Source organism: Tauraco erythrolophus, chromosome 24 (genome assembly GCF_009769465.1).
Source record: "Tauraco erythrolophus isolate bTauEry1 chromosome 24, bTauEry1.pri, whole genome shotgun sequence".
NCBI lineage: Eukaryota > Metazoa > Chordata > Aves > Musophagiformes > Musophagidae > Tauraco > Tauraco erythrolophus.
In genome coordinates, this window is record NC_141488.1 from 1,308,813 (window position 1) to 1,330,964 (window position 22,152).

The 22,152-nt window shown below is 49.3% G+C and overlaps 1 protein-coding gene across 1 annotated transcript in view; it reads right to left on the bottom strand.

Moving 5' to 3' along the window:
- SCMH1 (Scm polycomb group protein homolog 1) overlaps window positions 1-22,152 on the bottom strand; it is a 53,091-nt gene that overhangs the window by 7,737 nt on the left and 23,202 nt on the right. Inside the window, exons 7-11 of the mRNA XM_086625929.1 lie at window positions 11,267-11,499; window positions 10,581-10,707; window positions 9,343-9,543; window positions 8,147-8,332; window positions 2,070-2,201 (exon numbers count right to left, since the gene is read on the bottom strand). Of these exons, the coding sequence (XP_086482055.1) occupies window positions 2,070-2,201; window positions 8,147-8,332; window positions 9,343-9,543; window positions 10,581-10,707; window positions 11,267-11,499 (879 nt within the window). The remainder of the gene's footprint in view (window positions 1-2,069; window positions 2,202-8,146; window positions 8,333-9,342; window positions 9,544-10,580; window positions 10,708-11,266; window positions 11,500-22,152) is intronic.

The following is a 22,152-nucleotide window of genomic DNA, read 5'->3' on the forward strand; positions in this document are numbered from 1 at the left end:
GAAGAATTCCCACTGCTACTCACTGCCTTCAATCTGGCAAACTGTGAACTGTTCAGGATCTGCTGTCTGTCACACTGCTGAAGCCAGAAGAGACTCTGCTGGGGTAGTTCATCCCTGCGAGAAGATGCACCTCCTTGCTTGAGAAACAGTCAATATCTAAGTATTTCAGGCTCATACTCTTAAAACATACCCTGTGAAATGCAAATAGTCCTGCTTGTACTTAAATTTCATGGTGGAGGAGGATGAATAGGCTTTTAGTTGTGGGATAAAAATGGATTTCTAGATGGAATTTGGAACTGCACTTCGGTACTCCCTGCCCTGTACGCCCCCTGCTTGGACGAAGAACAGACCAAGACCAAGTTGCTGTAGGAAGTTCACACACCAACAAGATCATCATCCTCACGTGAAGGCACACATTCTGCCCACTTGTCTTTACTTCTACAGAAAAGGCTGGAGCGTGCTGGGCATCCAGATGGCATGACCCGAGAGATCATTCAATAGACTTTGAGGCAGACTAAGAATTGATCTTGTAGACAACCTAATGTAGGTTCCTCCTTGGAGTTACCCATTATGGAAGCCTTCTCTCTTCACTAACAATATATAGTGTGTACAATATTCATCACGTAACCAAGGCACTTAATTTTTAAGCCCATGACTGCGCTTCAAGAACAGGCTGAATGCTGCAGGGTCCGCCTGCTGCTAGAGGAGGAGCGGACAGGCTTTGCTAATGGTTACCTACGTGCAGCGGTTGATGTATTGGAGAAGAACGTCAAGGAGACCAGCAAGAACCTGTATCTAGAGCTGAGAAAAAACTGGGCCTCAGAGAACAATTTCTGAATCGTCGATATCTTGGAATAGATGAGATAGTCCCACAGGTCACCTTGCTCTTCATATCAGCTATGTGACAAATCTGTGATTTTAATCAATGTAGATACTTAAGGCCACTACAAACCGTCCGGCACAGGGCACAGGTTCAGATCAGACGTGTCAGATACGGGATCAGGAATCCTGAAGAGCACAGGGCACAGTGATGGACTAAAATCACACCACAGTGCACAGGAGGCTGTACACTCTTAAATCTGGGATCAACAACACAAGCTGAGCAAACTCAGCAAGGACCAGGGAAACGGTGACGCCGAAGGGCCAGTAACAGATCACAAAGCCACTGAACTATGAGCCCAGCCAAGAGTCTCCAGCAATTTTTCAGGGATGTATTACAAAAAGTTGAGATTAACGCCTGAGCAGATTTCACCGTCAATTAATTAAAAGGCTTTAGCAAAGTTAAATCTCCAGTGTGCATTATGGAGTGTCTGCACTTCGAAACAAAAGGGAAGATGGAAGGGTATTTATTGAAGACTCCTGCTCAGGCTCAGGTAGTCCTCCAGCTACCTGGACCCACTGGAAATCTCCCACCTGCACATGCAAGGGACACCTATGGACCACCCACCAAAGAGAACATTTCTGCAAGTGCTTTTGAGAACGTGGCACAGCACGTCTGCGCCAGCGTCACCGACGGACACCGCAGGCCGGTATGATCTGATTGGGTTCAGCTGGTGAAGCTCACACTACCGAGACTCTCCTTGCTCTTTAGGGAGGACTGTGAGGAACAAGACGGGATCCTGGGAAAGGGCAGCAGGTTCCTGGCTATACAGCTGCACATCAGCATCCGTACCATACACTGCAGCAAACCTTCATGGAAAAATTCGGGGCTGGGGGAGACTGACTGAAGCAACTGGGCAAGTTTTATGACCACTAATACCATGCATAGCAATGGAAGCTAAAATACGGGTAATTAAATCTCAGATTATACGTTACTAGATGATGACTACCAGTGCAGAAGGAATTCTCCCTGCATTCCACATTCCTTACACAACTGCTTGGGGACCCTGCCTTGGTGTAGAGCAGTTTCTTCCCTTCTCTCTGAAACGCCAAGCCCTGACCCATCCCAGAGACACAGCAAAGCAGACTTCCTGCACCCACGGCTCGCTCTGGCACGGCAAATCTAACCCTGCTGTATCCGTTACAAGTAGCTACAAACAGCCAGCTTTGGGAAGAGACGCTGTGCTCACCTTCCAAAGGGTGACGGTCATTCTTTGGTAACTTGGGGGAGAGAGGAGCACTGTATGGAGGGGAATCTTGGGAATATCGCTTTGTACCCCGGCCTGGTCCCTGCAGAGTGCCGTCTAACGAACTGCTTCTGTCTAGGAAAAGAGAACAAGCCCTATTTAGGAGCAGAGACTTTCGGGGAAATTCAGTCCTGCCAGAGTCACTGGAGACTTGCATGCATCGCCAGCCTGGGAACAGCCTGTTCAAGTTGCAATCCAGCACATCTGCCAGTGCTTAACACTTTATATTTTGTTTAGCAAGTTTTATCAGAGATAAAGGGTGGTGAGAAACCTAACGAAGAATCTTAGCCATGTTCTGCCACATTTCACCCCAAATATCACCTCTGATTGACTTAATTTCCATTTCTCCTCGTTCTACCCCTTGGCTCATCCTGCGCAATTCCTGCTCCTCCCCACACTTCACATTTCAGATGCTCGTAACCTTTGGATGATTTGCAAACAACTCTTGGATGATTTGCAAACACTGTGCCATACACAGTGCTTGATTAAACCGTACTCAAATTTTCCATCTTTCCCCAAGTGGATCCCTCAAGTGCCCCAGCTGTCGCTCTGCTCTTCTCCAAACGCTTCCCAACGATGGGGTTCTCCGTTCTGCACGCGGCAGAGCAGACGTCAGGCTGGGCTGGGAGACGTCTCTCTGCAGACGGTTAGAGGATGCACACAAAGTGTCAGTGGGTGGATGAACACGGAATGGAAGCGCTTACACGGATGGGAACAGCAGCCAGGCAAGCGATACGGTGGGTGGCAGACCGTGCCCCATCTGGGCAAGGCACGGTCAATCAAAAAGCAATGAAGAGGTGACCCACCAGCCACCGCCTGCCCACATGGGCCACCAGCGCTCCGTCCAGCTGGCCGGACCCTTCCCATGGTGGGCGACACGTGTGAGCCTGCAGCGTTCACAGTGTGCGGGCAGACGGGGTGAAATGCTCACAGACAAATGCCGGGAGCTGGACAACGGCACGGAGCGGCCCAGCTGCCGGCGCAGGGCAGGGACGGGTGCTGGAGGGGGGACAGAGACACGGCGGGGAGCAACTGGGACCAGACACTGAGGGAGATGTATCACGGCCAACAAAGAAACAAAGGTACAGGTGGGTGGGAAGCGTCAGACGGTCACAGTTTAGTTGACTAAAGAGAAATACAAAGGTAGAGAAAGTATCTGTTCTATCAAAGCGCCTGGGGGAAAGGAAAGATAAGCTGCTTGTGCTGAGGCCCAGGGACTCCGTACGAGTATGATCAAAAATCACTGTAACATTATTGGGAAGACAAATGCTGTCCTCAGGACAAGTCCCAGTAAGAAACATTCACTGCCCAGACAGAGATGGGGATGCTCTTAGTAATGTCTCTGGGTTTCTCTAACTGTAAAACTGCACGACCACCTTCACCAAAGTCACAGAACCACAACAAAAGGTGAAGTTTTTAAAGGTTTTACCAGGTTTTGTCTTTGGTTGTTTTTTAAATTGGTTGATTTTAGAAGGAATGCAAACGCTGAAAGGCAGGTTGTAGAAGGTCAGTGTAGATTAATGGAAGGATAAACCAAAAGTAGGTCTGTAGTTAGGCCTCTGTTTTTAAAGGATAAATCTTAAGAAAATGAAGAAATGGATGAATACATAGAGCTGCACTCAACAGTCAGGACATGGATCGTCAGGAAAAACAGAAAATACTTTCAATTCAAAAGATGCCATGAACGTGCAGCACCAGTGAGGAAACAATCTGAGAGGAAAGGCCCCAGATTCAAGCGGATAAATGGTCACTTCGACAAGGATGCTGAGAACAAGCAGATCATTCACTGGAGATAAAAAGGACCTGCTCAGCATGGAGTTGTGTACTTCAGAGGACGGCGAGGACGGGGACGAAGTGAACTTTTTAACTCATTCTGTCTTTTGTCACACTGCAAAAGAAAAGACAGGACTGCATGTTCAGCTACAGATGTAACAAGTGCGTGGGAAGAGAGCGAGAGGTACTGTGGAGAAAGGTAGAGATGGAGAAAAAAAGAAAAAAAAGCTTGTCCTCGTATGTGAATGATGGGACGGCTTTGAGGGCTATTTCACCTCACCTAACCTGGGAGGTTGGTGGGGAAGAAGATGAGCACGTCTGCCCACAGCTGGGTTTGTGCTGTTGGCCATCCCAGTCAGGACGGGCACCTTCACAGTCCGTGGGAGCCTGCTCACCTCACCTCGCCAAGTCAAAGCCAAGTCAGGGGGCTGCAACTGCACTGACTGCGCTGGTGCCCCCTCCCCGACTGCAGCGGGGACCACGCACCAGCTCAGGTGTCGGCGCCTCGGTGACATCCGCCTGCGGTCAGTCCAACCGATCCCGCCCCTCGCTTCCAGTCGCAGCCGCGCACCGAGGCAAGGCTCAAAGGGGGAAAGAAACGGGACAGGAATGAAAGTAAGAAGTTAACTAAGAGGTGGAAGTCAAATAACGACCATACTCAAACCGGGGACGTGAGGGTGCCGAGGAGGCCAAAACGTAGCTCAAGAAAGAAGGCGCTCGTGAAACCCTGGGTCTGCTGCAGCAAGTTCTAACAAAACTCAGCGATGCGCTGCTCAGAGTGACTGAAAACACAGTGCTCACTTTCAAAAAAGAAGGGCAAAAACCATTTTGGCAATGAAATGACCAAAAAAGTCTGACCTCAGCAGTACCACAAGGCTTGCAAAAGGTTCGGAAGGAAACGGAAGGTAAAATACTGCAGTTACACATGGCACATCCTGCGACACGCGTTCGTCAGAGGAGAATGACCCAACAGTGTCCTTATCGTGGGAAAACAACTGACCTGTCCGAGCAAGTAAGAGTGGTCAACCTGATTTACCTGGAATTCAGCAAGGTATTTGATATGGAGAATGTGAGGTTTACCAGAAGCTTTGTTCTATGCACAAACATCTGACTTGAGGAAAAAAGCAGCTGGCAGAGCACTGAGCAAGGGCACGAGGCTGGAGAGCAACTGCCAACTAATTTTCTTGAGGATCATCCTTGAGCGCAGTGTCATTTAATATTTTTATTAATAACTTTGGCACAAATTTTAGAGATTCACTGATGAAATCTGCTGATGCCTTCCCACGTTAGACCAGATAAAGTAGCATTCGAAATTATGCAGAAAAAATATATTTAGAACGGAGTACCAGGAAGGAGGTAAATCCAGCAGCAAAACGCAGATGTGCACTTGAAGCATTGTCCCATGAGCTGGGAACTTGCACTTGACAATAGCAGATGAGAAGAACAGGATACACGACCAGGACGCGTTGATCATCACCTCCTACACAATAGAGTGACGAAAGGCAGCTTCCAGAGACGTTTCTTGTGAACATGGTGGTGCCAGTGCTGTGGCACTAGGTCCCCATGAGCTCTTCCCCAGAGTGCTGGGTGGCACTCGGGTCACCTCATGAAGTTTAACTCAAATCAACGCTAGATGAGAAGAGCACAGAGCTCCCCTGAAGGACATGACTGCTCTCCAACCACTTCCAGAAAGAGGAGAACTAAGTTCAGCTAAAAGACAACGTTAAGACAAGGAGACACGGATATCAAGTTGTCCAAGAACAAATCTGGGCTAGAAACTACGACACAGTTTTTAAAAATTCAGCAAAAAACCTTGGAGCAGCCTCCAGTGGAAAAGCAAAATCCCCAACTGATTTAACACAGAACTCCAGACTTAATTAACGCAACACCATATGCTGCAGTGCCTGCAATACCAGGACCCAACGCTCAATGGTCCATAAGGTCCCTCCAGTCCTATGTCTTCAGATGGCTCCAGATCAGATCTACCTGTTCACAACGTTTCACAGCCCATCCCTGTTCCTATTAAGAGCAATTAACTCCCTGCTTTCTTGCAAACCCACTGTTTCCTGATGTACAACTTGATTTATTTCCCCTTATTTTCCCAGTTATGCCTCAGCAAGACAGAATGCCACGACGCAGCTCCACGGCAGCAAAATCTGGCCAAAGGGCTGATAAAGACCTTCCTTCTTCTGCCTCAAGCACATGCACGAATTCTCCATGGTATCCACAGCAGTGCTCCCATTAAGCAAGTCTGCTCTGGGAATTGAGACCAGCTCCCAGTCCTAACCAGTGACTGTTTTCTGGAAGAACCAGCCCCATTCAAGCACACGAGCACCAGTACCATAGAGGAAAGAAGGCAGGACACGCTTGGTATGATTTAAGCTGATGTACAACTGCATCCTCACTCTTCCATGACCAGCCCTAACCTCTCAAAATTGCTGGTACTGTTTCTTTGTCCTCACCAGAAGCCTCTGGAATGTGCACATAAAAATGTTTATTATCTTCTTTCAGGTGCTTGAGAAAGGTGTTAGATGATGAGATGCCCAACAATCCCAGAGACACCAGTATGAACTACAGGACTAGGTGTCATCACTTCTCTGGACTGTGGTTAATCTTTGTTTAATTCCTGCAAACATTCTAACCAAGAGTTCAGGATGGGCAGGTCTCAGCATCGTGTCTTATCTGGTGCTCTGCCTGAGTTTCCCTGAACTCTGATTTTGCTCTTCACACTTTTCTGCACTGCCAGGCAGCCCAGCTCTTAGCACAGACACCACTGACACCTCATGGTGGTTAGAAATCATGTATGTGAGCTACAGGACCTTCTCCATCCAAGCCTGCTACCACGGCTAGACCCTGAGTTCTCTTCCTCCCATTCTGGTTTTGCTCTCTCATGACCACAGAGTACTTTCAAACAGAAACATGGGGATTTCTTCTAACTGGGGGTTCCCTAGAGGGGCAACCTCTAGTCCCAGTAACTAGACATGCTGTTCCTGTACATACCACAGCAGCCAAACCACTTCCTACAGCTCCTCTTCTTACAGCACAGCATGGCTCCCTGCTCCTGGCACTGCTGGCTCCAGCATGGCTCTGCACAGCCCCAGCCTGCAGGCAGCTGCTGAGCCCTGGGGAAGCACAGGGCAGGCACTCCGAGATCCTCATGCTCTTTATGCTGTTGCTAATCCCCCCAGCACGGGTGCTTTGCGAGATGCAACGAAGCACTGTGCATTCGGCTGTTGCCCCTAAGCTTCGCTCTTAGCAACTTTTTCTTCAACACTTTTTCCTAAGTGCTTATCCTTTTTACATTAGAAATTCTTGCTCTTCTCATCAGAGCCATAATTATCCAAAGGATTAACTTTGGAAAGACCTCGACCAGCTATTTGCTGACTCTGGAGGCAGAAAGGTAGTGGAGGAAGCAAATAGAAGAGCAGATCAGCACAAGACACTTGTCAGTTACCAAAAGGGGGTGCAGACAGCTTTCATCCTCTCCACGACTCACACTCCTACAGCAGTGGTTCCCCCAGAGCCCCACAGCCAGCCCGGGGCAGGGGGCAGCGACCACCCTCTACACAGTGCTGCAGGGATTGTTTTCCCCCGCTTTGGCTGAAGAGCAATTTTGCAGCCTGACAATTTGCATCGTGGCATGAACTATCTTGCCAGGGGTGTTGCTTCAACGCAGTGGAATGTTCACCATGCCAAGGAAAACAAAACCACCTATACTTCAGATGGGTGCAGCGTGCATCATCTCTGAACGGGCTAAGCTTTCACTGAGGGCTGGATCCGCTGGCCTCTGGCAGCAGATGCGCAGCCACTGTGGAAACCACTCCGCTAGGTTTTCATTCCATCTCTAATTACAGTTTACCTGCTACACGTTATCACTCTTCTATTTCTCATGCAGAGTCTTTCACCTTAATTCCTAACTGCATGAAGTCACTACAATCAGATTACAGGAAGCGGGAAAGACCGGGGGACAAGGAGAGGAGGGAAGACAAGGAGACAGCACGGATGAGCGGAAACCTACAGGCAGAGATGGAAATCAAACCGACAGGCAGAAAATGCAGCAACTTGAACCCTGTGCAAAAAGAGCCCTGCGGGCATGTGCATGACACCGGGTGTGATGCAATGAACCCTGCAGAGAGGGCTCTGAGACACAGCCTGCCTCCGGAGAGAAAGATAAAATCTGGTAAAATCTGGGTTAAGGCACGGAGCACCTGGGGTCCCTACAGCGCCGCCCCCGCCCCAGCTCCTACCTGGTAGATACCTGTCGTGGTCGTACTCGTGTGACCGCTGCATGTGGCTGTTCTGAGTGAAAGGCTGGTTCCCAAAGAGGTTGTCACTGCGAAGATTGTGGCAGAGCTTCTCCAGGAAGCGGAGGACGTAGGTGATACTGTTTACTGCTGGCAGGTTCAGAGTGTGCTGTTCCCGATCAAACACAGCTGGAGACAGAAACAAACAGAGCCCAACACGTAAACCCCCAGCAAAGGCAGGAGACTACGCCCAGGGCTGCACAGCCAGCTTCTGTATCTCAGCATCGCTGGTCTAGACCAGAGCAAACAAAAGCCACTGCCTTCCGCTGGCTGCGCGCTGGCGAGCTCGCCTCCCCGGGACAGGCTACAACCAGTCTGCTGCACCAGCGGCAGGCACGGGGCTGCGGCGCCGGAGAAGCCGCGTTCGAGGGAATGGGAAGGCATTCGAGGAGGGGCCTGCGCTCCCGGCACCCGGCTAAACACAGGGGGACCTCATTAGTGTTTATAAATATGGAAAGGGTGACTGTCATGAGGATGGAGCCAGGCTCTTCTCACTGGCATCCAATGATAGGACAAGGGGAAATGGATATAAGCTGGAACACAGGAGGTTCCGCTTAAACATGAGGAAGAACTTCTTCCCAGTAAGGGTACCAGAACACTGGAACAGGCTGCCCAGAGAGGTTGTGGAGGCTCCTTCTCTGGAGATGTTCCAAACCCGCCTGGACGTGTTCTTGTGTGATCTGATGTAGGTGGTCCTGCTCCGGCAGGGGGATTGGACTAGATGATCCTTTGGGGTCCCTTCAGATCCCTGACATTCTGTGATTAAAAGCAAAACTGAAAACCAGGGTATTTCTCGTCTTCCCGTCAGGAGTTCTGAAAATCCCACCCGTTCCGCCTCCTGCCGGGGGCTCGGGCAGTACTGGGGGAGGCCAGGTGAAGCGTAATGCTGCCCAGGATGACACCGGGGCTGCACGTTGCCTTCTCCAGCAGCTGTGCCTGGTGGCCACGCGAACTGCTCTGCTCTGAGTCAGCTGCTGGCTGCTGCTTCACCCACACAGATGTTTGGCAGGAAGAGAAGACAGAAATCTTCTGTCTGCCCCTGGCCCACGACTGCACCGAGCTTCAGGAGAGACATCTTCCAACGAGCGAATCCTTGCAATGACATCTCTGAAGGCAAAGTGCTGCAGGCCAGTTCTCACCTGAGATGACCTCTCCCCCGTGGCCTTGTTTTAAGAAGGAGAAGACTGTTTTCTGATGATAAGCGCAATCAATGCAGGCCTGTACTGCTTGCTGCAGGACAACAGAAGCTCGAGCTGGTCCAAAATGGTCCGGCAGCTGCTGAACTTTCTTCTTGTCTAGGTGGGGCCCAGTGCTGCCGTTCTTGTTCAAGTAAATGCAAACTGCCAAGATGAGAAACGTGTTTGCCATTAACCCACTCAAGAAAGCAAGAAACAGATGCCTAAAATCCAAGCTGAGATGCTGAGATTTTAAGACTCTCAAATCACTCACAAAGGGGAATCCACCACAACTGCCTGTCTGCATCCTAACAGCAGAGCCGCTCATAAGAGGGGAACCACTTCCAAAACCTTCCTGCCTCACACTCACCTCCCAAGCTGCTGCTGTTTCTCCTACACTTTTCCCAGCACTCAGCTTCCCAAAGGCAAGTGGTTTCCATGCCAGCCAGGTAAGGTGTCTGCGATGTTCAAAGGAGATGAAGAAATGCAGCCCCTACTTTTTAAGAAAACTGGGTCTTTAGGTTCCTCTGAAAATTGGCCAGTTACATTCTCAGGAAACAGAGAGTTCAGCCCATAACCCAGAGTTCGACCGAACATATAAAAAATAGCTTTGCATTAGACTTTCCTGCCCAGATTCATCTTCAGCTACATCTCACAGCTGTAGCAGAGCACATACTCTGCAGTGCTGCTTCTACTCTTCCTCCCTGCTCCCTCTCTTGGCCCTGTTTGCCTCGATATCCTGGCTGAAGCTGAACAGATCACTGCCACTGCTGTTCAGCAGTTGTTCTGCATCTTGCTGTAGCTTCAGCAGCTGTGCCTGGCACGGTTGGGCAGAGCTCACGCTCTGAACTCACGAGGGGTGCTGCACGCCGTACTGCCCCGGGCATGATGGGCCCAGAAGTGCCCTTCGAGAGCTGCAGAGTCACTAGCATGCACGTGGGAACTCAGGGAAAGGGGTCCAGATGGACTTGCAATCTTCCTACGACTTCACTATTTCCAAAACGGACAGAGAGACAAACAAACAGCTGATCTGAACTCGCGTGCCTCTCTCGTCCTCCCGACACACTATTAGGCCAGCCCTTCTGGAACTGTAACGCTTGCTGGTGTACAGGTTTAGGGAGAAACGGGAGCGTGTGTCGCTTGCTGACTGATGCTGCTCCTGACTGTGCAATCTTGTCGAGAATGCGGTTCGAGACCCTTACCTGTGGGAGCCTGCATGGCAGAGCTGGGGATTGTAGCAGCGTCCTGAGGCACAGTGCTTGTGTCTGGTTCTGGGGTACTGGTTGTTGGAGAGGTGGGTGCTGGGTTCAGCAATGTCCTAGGTTTCCTCTGCAGAAAAAGAGGAGATATTTCTCCCTTTATCCCCTGCTCTCCTTTACCACCACGATCACTACACTCTCTCCTTTGCATCCAACAGACAAGGCACTGTGGAACATGACACACTTCTGATGGTGATGATGGGGAGTCTCAAGAACCTAGTAATCAATATGTGTGTATTTTATAAACCACAATCCTGAAAAAATAACAAGCCTGAGATCTGCTACCTCTACTTGACTTAGACTAGCTACGCACGATGGATGGAAGAGCCTATTCCATCGTTTGGCCACCCTGTCAGGATCACAGCATCTGCCATGCTACTTCACAGCTAATGCAGCTCCAAAGACACAGTTTCTTGATGGAAATGATCTTTAGGACACAGACATTCTCTACAGCTCTGGGGCTGGACTCAGAGGGATATTCCCAGCCCACATACCCCTTTGGTCTCCTACTTGCTGCAGTCACACAGCCAGAGGCTGAGACAAACGTGCACAAACACACGCATGCACCATCCCATGGCAGAACTTGCAGCACCTGCCTTTCACCCGCCTGCATCAGCATCAGCTTTTACCTTACTGCCAGGCTTGGGGCCTCTCTTTCTGGGGAATTTCAAAGGCTCCACTGACTTGGAGGGTGTAGGCATGGGGTGATGGATTAGCGCTTTGGTCGTTCGACCACGCTTCTTCCCTGTTTTGCGACGCCTTTGCCCTTGTTGATGCCCCAAAACAGTCTTTGTGCTACTGTGCATGCTAGGTTTCTCCGAGTTTACTTCGGAGGCAGGTAAAGGGCTCTTTGGAATCACAACTGAAATAAAAAGAGAAAAAGCAAATATAATTAAATCAGGCGAGAATGAAAACAAGAGCAGCCTCCATCTTTATACAGTGTCACATGGAAAAACCTGGAGTATTCGCAGCCCCCTGAACGGAGGCTACTGCTCCCCATGCCAGAATAAAAACCAAACACACTGATCTTTGGTTCAGCACTCAAGCTGTGGGACACTGTGGCTTAGCCTGGATGGGCTGAACTCCAGAAGGATCATGCTTTCAGCTGTACCTTCCTTCCTGAAAATAGCTGGCACCTACACCTCTTCCTTCTGCGAGTGGTGACCTGCCAGCAGCGATCATGTACAATGCACTGAAAACATTCCTAGGGCAAGGATCAGTCAAGACCTGCCTGACAGTCACAGGGCCAGTGCTGTGCTGGAAATCCCCTCTCTCAAGGCAGCAGTCAAATGTGCTCTGTGCCTGAATTACCAATGAACTGCAGTGGAAGGTACCAGCTCCATCCTTGACGCCTGCAAGGACTACTGCTCCTGGCCCCGAGTAATAGCTCATCTCAGCTGGATCATCTGACCTGCTCCTCTCACATACTGCCAGAGGCAAGTGAAGTGCCAGCACACGGTCTGTTCCTTCTTAACTTCTTACACTTTCCATGACAGAATCAAGTTTCTGGTGTATTTGCCCACAAATCCCCTGAATTTGGTCATTCATCTTTCCCACGTCCTGCTAAAGGCTAGAGATGAACTGGCCCAGCTCAGCAGACCAATGTTCCATTTAGATTTAGATTTCTGCTAAAAAGAAACAAACCAAAACCCTTCTAGATTTTGAAAAATGCACAGTGACCTTTAGGATGTCTTGCTTCTCAGAGCTGGAAACCTCACTGTGTATTCAACATAACGACTCTGAATTAGAAAAAAAAAAAATCACTCTTGAAGTGAGGAGTTTTATAGTTAAGAAGAAAATCTTGGCAAAGGAAACAGGCTGCACTAGAAGATCGATACAGGATGGCATACAGCCCTAAGACTGGCACAACTGTGGGTATATAAAGAGATTTTTTCATTTTTTTCTAATGAAGGTTTTATGAGCAGTTACTGTGAGCGAGGACTCATTCCCTTGGCACAAAGACCCTGTTTCCTGCCGACAGCTCAGAAGCAGCAAACCGAGCTGGGTCCACCTTCCTTGGGGTCTGGAGAAGATCAGTGCGCTGCGAGGTGATGGCAGCAAGCCCCGAGTCAGGAGATACCCCAGGCATGGGGCAGTGAGCTGATGGCTTGGTTAACTACTTCGCTGCTAACCAAAGCACAGACCGAGTGAATGGCATGGCTGGTATGGGGAGATCTGTGTAAGGTCCCATCAGTGGCAGCTTATTATGGTCTTACGTGAACAAGCCACTGCAGGTGGAGGATCCTGCTTTGCTCTTCTGGTCTGACTGCAATCACCAGCTTCGACTCTGGGGTACTCTGTGCTCTCCATGGGAGACTTTGGATAAGCCTGCTGCCATGTCCAGGAAAACCTGAGTGAATGGTTCATTCAGGCAGCTTGAAACCCAGACTGGTACTATCTCACAGCAGGACTAGACGACTTCACGCGGGTGGACACGATGGCCAGGCACACCTCCAGGTCCAAGTTGCCTGCGGGATACCCAGCCTCCAGCCGTGTGGGCATGTCTGTCTTGTTGGCAGTGCCAAAGGCAGCCGTGCAGGGGGCACGAGGGCAGACAGAGCTGACTCCCACTGCCAGCTCAGTGTCATGGCAAGGCTGCCTGGCTGAGGCACGTTTAGGATGCAGAGGTCAGCAGCTACTGCACTGAAGGGCCAGGAACAACAGCAGCACTCCTGCTGTTGGCAGCGACTGCTGCCACTGGCAAATCTTGTGTACGCTTCCACTCGCTGCTGTGAGATGGACTCTGCTGGCCCTGCCCTACTGCACTGAGCTCCTGAGTGTTCCTAAGAGCAACCTGCACAAAAAGTGAAGTGCAGAATGTCCTGCGGTTGTCTTCCGGTAGTTTACGCCCGCCCTAACCTCACTTTGCACCAGTGCAAATAACATGATGCATGGTGCATCCAGGAATCGGCCCCGTTCTGCATGTCACATGGGCAGGGCAAGATTTCTGGTACTCTCAACTTATTTATTTTTTTTTAGTTTTAGTGTTATTTCCTTGCTTTTGTGCATTAGGGTTCTGTATCACATGCTGGGGAGAAGAGCACAGTCATTCAGGGATCTATCTAACTTCCCAAGTAATGTCTTTTTTTTGTGTCAGGCAGATACAAAGAATTGCAGTAAAAACAGGGGTTTACTACTCCTTGTTTGAGATGTTAAATTTAACAGCAAGACTACTTTGCTGGCAAGAAAAGGAATATGACAGCACAAGGGTTTCTTATAGTTGATGGTTGTCCAGGACAGTGACTGTCACCTGCTACAGGTGACATCTGGCAACAGACTGTGCTTGCAGAGAGGAATGGCACAGATGGGACAGGAATGGAATGGAATCGCTGTGCCTCCAGCCTTTGTGCACAGCTGATCTCAGCGGAGAAATATTTGTATTAAAGGATTTACTAGAATTCCATAAGTTGATAGAACAAGGATAAACACAGGTAAAACATTCTGTATTTCAAAAGAAACTCTTAAACATCAGAGGGATGTGTAAAACAACACGGGGGGCATTTCGTTCGCAATCTGCACCGCTGTTGAGTGTCTAAACCAAGCAGTGCTGCAACAAGGTTTCTCTAACCTGGGCGAGAAATCGAGGATTCTACAGACAAGCACAATCTCAGTTTTACGAGTGAAAAACCCACAGAAGTGATGCATTTGAGAAGCTGGGATGCAGCAGGCAGAGCTGCTGAATTGCACCCTTGGCTCCCAGGCTGGAACCACATCACAGAGAAATCCCAGTGGCAGGCGAAAGGAAACCAATGCCAGGTGAACTCCTGCCGTGCAAGCTTTCACTGCAGAGTTTTATAATAAAAAATTATTTCATCTGTTGGTACAATAAACGCTAGAAAGATCTACGGTCCACTTCAGCTGTGAAAATATCACAGATAACACGAATTTGCCAGGCTTAAGGACTCAGTTTTGCTTTCAGGGCAATAAACGGCTGTAACTCGGCATGGTCAGACCACGCGGTGGGGCACCTCCATTCCCTCAGCCACGTCACGGGAGTTTTCATGGCACCAGCTGCCCCTGGCAGCGTGTCCCTGCCACAGCCACGGCTCCAGGGACAGAGGGGCTGCCACAGCTCAGAAGGCTGTCAACGAAACAGGGTAAGTTACACCCAAACGTAACATCCTAATGGCACATCCTAACAAATGTCACATCCTAATGGCACATCCTAACAAGTGTCACATCCTAAGGGCACTGCCGAGTCCAACGGTGAATACATTGCTGAATATGCACTAGTATCTTTTTCCTGTGGTTGCTTCAACGAGACTGATATAACGCACAGACACTTGTCTGACCTGGAGTGATTTAAGGAAACGAAGTCTTATCATCCCACGATCCTGCGCCATCCAGCAGGCTCGCCTGGCTTTTGTTTGATTTCAGCCAGAATCTCGGAATAACACCAGCCCGTGCTAAGTCACTTCTCTTGCCCCCAAGCAGCCGTGCTGAGCTGCACGCAGTCAATGTGATGAGAAGACACCGACCACTTCAGAGCAGTTGTCCCACCAGCTGCATCCCTGCAGCACCAGCACAGCCCCAAAAGTTATCGCTGGCCACGCTGCTGTCTCATCCAAGGCTTTTATAACCACTTCCAGTGACCGGATGCTTCCTAAAGGAGCCTAAACCTTTTGCCCAGTGCCTGTTACTTTCCTTTGGGATTTCAGCCCCTGATGTTACAAGGACGTGGCCAGTTAGCACAGGAGTGCTGCGGGAGGAGCAGTGCAGAGCTCAGCCCTGCCTGTGCCCAGACGAGCTCCAGCAGCAGTAAGGACCGTGCCCAGCAGCAGGTTTGTCTTGCAGCTGCAACGCATTGCCCACATGTCCTTTAAGTGCCAAAAGGCTCAATTCACTGCATCTTATTCAGCTGGTGATGGTGCCAGCCCAACAGTGAACATCTGCCAGGAAGAACCTTGCTCTTCCTTGTACCACTGTCTTCACCTCAGGGTGAGCCACCAAGAGGAGCCAAATTTTCAGAAAATCAAGTGGGGACCTCTTACTTAAAAAAATCAACATTTTACTATCGCTGACAAAAGCAGCATCTCTCTGCCCCACACCTTTGGTACTCACACGAGCTCTGAGCAACTTCACGTAACTCTAAAGCTGACCTTGCTTTAGGCAAGGAGCTGGGACACGTAACCTCCAGAGATCCCTTCTGACTTGAATTATTGTGATCTGAACTTGTGGTTAATCATCTCAGCTCATTAATGGAAGAGAAAACTGATCAACAAAAGTTTTCTGCTGGCTGAACTGTCTTGTTTTGGGTCACACAGGCATCCAGCACAAGGGTGGACATGGAGGAATGGGTTGGATCCTTGTTGGCTGGCTGGCATCGGATCGGTTTGGCTGCAGTGAGAAATGTCACTTTAAAGATGCAGGATCAAACATTGCTGAACTCGGAGCCAAAGGAAAGACGGGCACCACTGACTGGGCTATTAATCACTGAAGGATTAGTTTAAACAAGAGTCTCGAGCTCCCTGCAGAAACAAAGAGACTTGACAGAGAATTCAAGACTTCAGGCTCTATTTCCTAATGCCAAAATATCCCTTGCCAGTTGACACACGGCACCAGCAGCACCTGCAGCTGCCCACTGCACTGTGACTCAAACTATTATTTACTGAAGACTCTGTAAAGTTGCCATCCACACTTTTGAGGGTTAGCCAATACTAGAAAGCAGCATTTGTCACTCATCAGCTTCTCTCAGGCTTGTCACAGCTTGGAGAAGACAAAATTATGTCCTTGAGATAAGAATAACAAAGCCAGACATGCAGGAAAATACAGAACAGAAGAGCCTGAGATGAAGAACAGTTTCCTACTTTTCTCCCCGATGCACCAGCTATTTAACAGTCTGCATTTACTAACAGTGCTGGATCACAAAACTCAAAATGTCCATTTTACGTGCTAGGGGCTACACCATAGCTCACACCCCTTCTTCTCTAGAGATATCAGTAATGGCCTCTGCAGTGTCCTGAAACACGGGGAGTGGTTTCTTAGAAGACTGAAAATACCATTCATATCCATTTTCAAGCACCTGTAAAGCATGCCCTGTAGGCCACTTGTCCAGTGGTTTTTTGGTGCTCCAGCTGCCCTTTGTCCCTTCTTCAGCACTCCATGGTCAGAAGCATGACCCAAAGCGGTGGGTTAGAGAGCCACATTTAAGATAGGCAAATTGGCCAGAGAACAGAAATTTTGTTGAGATCTGGCTGAATCCTTCCCTGGATGCAGCAGTTCAAACCTGGACATCCCAAAGGCTGGAGGTGAACAGGAACCCGAGCTCGGTGCTGTCCAAGAGTAAGATGTAAAAGCTTCAAACCTCTGCAATTCTTCCCAGAGCAGAGACCGTCATCACTGGCCACCACGAGCATGACTGGGACCTAAATACAGGCTCTGGGAAGGCTCAATATTTGGTCCATCCTGAGCTCTCAGCAGGCTCGGCAGCCGTAACACAGGACAAAAGGCCGGAGCACGGGTGGGAGACACGGGCTCCTTGCAAGGACAGGGATTGAGAGCATCCTCCAAATCCTGGAATTTAAAAGTCAGAATGCAATTATTCTGATAATTCACTGTTTCCTGCAGGGACTCCTGCTCTCCAGCCTAAAACATCCGCTTGAGCTAAGGCTGAGACGTCAGAGGATATATCTAATTCAATAACACAGCAAGAGGATCCAAGTGCTGCATGATTCAGCAGCAGAGACATTCTCACGATCCATGAACTTCCAAAGACGCATATTCTCGTTACACAAGATTTCTCTAGTTTCAGCTTTCGACTGCTGGAACTTGCTGGTGCCTTCGCTAGAAGCCATGAGGTGCTTTATTCATCGATCCCCTCCCAGACCTCACTGGTCAGTAGTGACACAGCAGCACGCACAGAAACACACACCCACGGTCCCTAAAACTGTCTCTGTCCTGCTCGTCCTGACTATCAGGCTGCATTTTAATGGCTGGTTTTGGGCAGGACATCCACAGGCACATGAAGAAGAGCTGAAAACTAAACCAATGTCTTACGCGTTTGTTGAACCCAAGAAAGGCCCTGAACATTCATCAAGAACGTCTCGTTTCTTAAACGTTTAGAAATCTGCACAGTCTGGAGAAGCAATTTTCTTAATGTCATTGTTTGCATGTTCTTGGATGAGATCTGTGCACTGCAAATGCCACTGCGCATCCCACTGGCACAAGCCGTGGCATTTTTATGGTTGTTTTTTACAAAAATAAAACAACTGAAAAAAAAAAAAAGTCTCAAGAGTGACAGTCACACCAGCAACTGCTCTTTGCTTTTCGCACAAGTCTTACATTTCCAGTTCTCAAAGCAGCACCCCTGTGTGCCCCAACCACACTGGTAATTACGCCTGGCACTTTCGGAAGGCCGTGCAGCCAGGGATCTCGGGGATCTTAAAAACCTTCCCAGGTGTTCACGACACCTTCCAACACATCTCAGAGACACTGGGCAACACACTGACAGCCAGAGGTTTAGCGACTTGCCTGAAGTGCCAGACCAGTAACAGTATTGCAAAACATCCCAAAAGTCCTACCTCTGATTATAACCAGACGCAGACCCGCGAAAAAGAACAACTGAAGATTGCAGCCAGTGCTCCTGGAGCTAAAGACCAGAAAACCCATCTTCTGGACCTGTAGGATCTCCTTATATGGATCAAACCTCAGAACTCACAACTCAAAGAGACCTCTGCGTCACGAAGGCTGCCCTTGTGTGCATCACTGTCCGCCCCATCCACCCGGTCATTTGCTAAACCCAAGTAGCTGATTTTACCAAGCAAAAAGTGCATCTGGCTAAAACATTTTCCGAAACAAAACTGAGGCTTTACCCAATAACACGGCCCCCAAGAGCAATCTGACCTACTTGGGCAGTGTTAATACAGCTGCTGTCAGAGAAACCCCACCTTGCAAACCTGGAAGGGTCTGGAGTGGCCAGCGACCACATGGACAGATATGACACAGCCCACCTGCCTTTCCACAAAGCCTCCGAGATCCTCACCAAAAGCTTTTATAAAAGCTGAAGAGCTATAGGATAAGAAGGAAGGTTTCTATAGGGATAAATCAAGGCTTAGAAGAGGTAGGGGCAAAGAGCCATTCTTGCAGAGGAAAGAGGTCTACGTGGAGCGCGCAGGGATGCGCAGTGGGATCTGTGCTGCTCGATGTACTCATGAGTGACCTGTTGAGGGCATACGCGAGGTGAGAAAGCTTTCTGATGATTCACACTTCCCGAGGTAGGCAGGACAGTGGCAGCCTGTGAGGAGCTCCAGAGAGAAGGTAGGAGACTGAGTTTCAGGGCAAGAAAACAGCAGGTGACCATCACATCGATAAATATACAGCGACGAGTGTGGACAAAACCACTCCTACCTTCAGATGCAAATGATGGGCTCTGAGCTGCCTGGTGCTCCTTCCGGAGGCAGAACTCGGGCTGTAATGTTCACTGCACAAGAATCTCAGCTCGGAGCACAGCAGTGGCCAGAAAGAGCCAGGGAAAAAGATTCAACTTTGGAAAAATGAGAGATCAGGATGTTGGACATCACGGCAGAAACCAACTGAATAGAAATCCTCATTACACTGCTTAAAAATCAAGGAAAGAGCCGTCAAACTTGCAGCTGATCCCTGGATTCTCATTTCCACAGAATTCCAGCCTTTCCAGGGATATCTTCAGCCAGGGCTAAGCTTTGCCTCGCCCCACTACATGCCAAGAGCCACTCCAAGTTGGCCCTGCACTGATCCTATTAAGAAAACTCTTTGATCAGACTGAGCATTTTTAAGAGTTCCTTCATACCGCTTTGGCTTCTGCTGAGCGTACAACGTAAAATATCTTTTACAGACTTTAACCAGTTCCCAGCACCATTTCAGAGACAGTAACTCTTATTACTACTTAGCAGTTATTGATGCTTTTTAGAGTACAAAAATGCGTGTGCAGATATTCCTCAATGCAGGGGGAAAGTCCTTTCAGACCTGGCACAACAAGTGTTATGGGTGTGCAACACAATGGAGTTATTCATGGAAATGCCCTGGGGGTCAGCACAGTCCCCGTTCTGCTGATGGCAAAATAAACAGGGAGAAGTGACTGGCTCAGGATCAGAGCCAAAGACAGTGACAGTGCTGTGCAGAGCAAGAATGTCTAAATCGTCGTCCTCAGCAAAAGTCATTTTCAGTTTAGTGCTGAGTGCACAGATTTACTTAGTGCCAAAACCCAGGTCTTAATTTCTCCCCCGTATGGGAAAGAAATTAACTGCTTCGTATCCACTGGGTAGCATTATCAATGGATGGGTAAACTGAGTCACGCATCTTTTGTATAAAATGCTGCAAAGGCTAGCATTTGGATAAACAGCATCACGTCAGCCACCACTGGAGCAGCAAAGCAAGCTTCTCCCCGAATAGAAGCTCACAAGCCTCTCACCTCTCAGCATGTTTGCTGTGGAACATCTGCACAACCAGCCAGAAATGTGTCACGCTGCCAATGATATGCCTGGAGCTTGGAGGAGCAGCACAGTCCTGCTTCTTCAGCCCCTCTTTTCCCTGCCATCCCCTCTTCCAGCTCCCAGAAGGCAAAGCAAAGATGCAGAAGGACCGTGCTGGGAACAGACCTGGCCACAGGCATTTACACCACCGAGAAAAATGTCAGTTTTTGACAGTGGGGCTGGTTCAAGGGATTTAGTGTGCGGATCTGGATTGCACAGGAAGCCCTCAACAGAATTACAAGTCACAGTGTAGCTGTGCTGGTTTTTTTTATATTCTATACAGAGCATCCTCATCACCCTTGGAGAAACACTTGCTTGTACGAGCCAGTGTCCAGCAATCTTTGCAGCCCATTTTTACAAAGCTGGTGGCCTTGGCTTGCACTCTTTGTGCCAGCATCGTTTTTTATTTCTCCAATGCTCAGACAACTTAACTCTGGGTCCAGCGGTGCACAGCCCGTTAAACGCTCCTTTGCAGGCGCAGTCAAGAGCACAGGGGCTACCAGCTCCCCCAGCCTGTCTGGAGCACAGCTCCTGCTCCCAGCCCAGCGACCAGATCGGACAACACGTAGCTACAACGAGCCTCCTGGGGCATATGGTTCAAATGCAGATGACAAGCAAATGCCAAATTTGCCTGCAGTTACCCTCTTCACATCCCAAATCAGCAGCTTTCCTCCTGTCCCCATCCCACTACCTCTTACTCCAAATAAACTGGCTGCAACACAAGCTGGGTTCTTGTTTGCTGTAATCCCTCTGTCAATCTCATCTTCTCCAGCCCACTGCAAAAATTAAGCTGTTGTAACTGTGTGTTGTTTTAATCGGCTGCGAAGCAGCTATCGAATTAAAACTGAGAAATTCTGAACTACGAAAAGGAGACGAGAACTGAGCTGGGCAGCTCAAGTGTGAGAAACCATCAGCGGAGTTGAAACTCAGGCTCCTGACTGAGGGGATGCACTAGCGGGTGAAAGAAGACATAGCGGGGCAATCCGGGAGCTCCAAGAGAAATGGGAATGCCAATACTTATGGGCAAAGTCAGAACAAAATCAAGTCAAACTCTGAACTTCAATACTCAAGCTTAATTTGATTACCCCAAAGCCAGGCTGAGATCGTCGCCTGCATGACGGTGCCCGTGGGCACACAGAATCATAGAATGGCACAGGCTGGAAGGGACCTCAGAGACCATCTAATCCACCCTCCCTGTCATGGACAGGGACGCCTCTCAACTAGACCAGGCTACTCAAGGCTCCGTCCAGTCTGGCATTGAACACCTCCAGGGAGGGGGAATCCACAGCCTCTCTGGGCAATCTATTCCAAAGTCTCACCACCCTCGTACTGAAGAATTTCTTCCTAAAATCTAATCTAAGTCTGTTCTCCTTCAACTTAAACCCATTTCCCCCTGTCCTATCAGTGGACACTCTTGTAAAAAGTCCCTCCCCAGCCTTCCTATAGGTTGCCTTCAGGAATTGGAAGGCAGCTCTTAGGTCCCCCCAAGTCTTCTCTTTTCAAGGCTGAACAATCCCAGCTCCCGCAACCTGTCCTCGTAGCAGAGGTGCTCCAGCCCCTGGATCATCTTTGTGGCCCTCCTCTGAACACACTCCAACAAATCTATGTCTCTCTTATGGTGGGGACACCAGAACTGGATGTAGTATTCGAGGTGGGGTCTCACAAGAGGAAAGGGGGAGAATCACCTCTCTTGACCTGCTGACCACGCTCCTCTTGATACATCCCAGGATGCGGTTGGCCTTCTGGGTCACATGAGCGCACTGCCGGCTCATGTTGAGCTTCTCACCTATAAACACCCCCAAATCCTTCTCTTCAGGGCTACTCTCAACCCACTCTGTGCCCAGTTTGTATTTGTACCTAGGATTGGCCCAACCCAGGTGAAGGACCTTGCATTTTGACTTGTTGAAGCTCATGCAGTTTGCACTGGCCCATTTCTCAAGCCTATCAAGGTCCCTCTGGATGGCATCTCTTCCCTCAAGTGAGTCCACGGCACCGCACAGCTTGGTGTCGTCGGCACCAAGAATGGGCACCTTTGGTCCTGACACAGACACCAACAACATAAACAG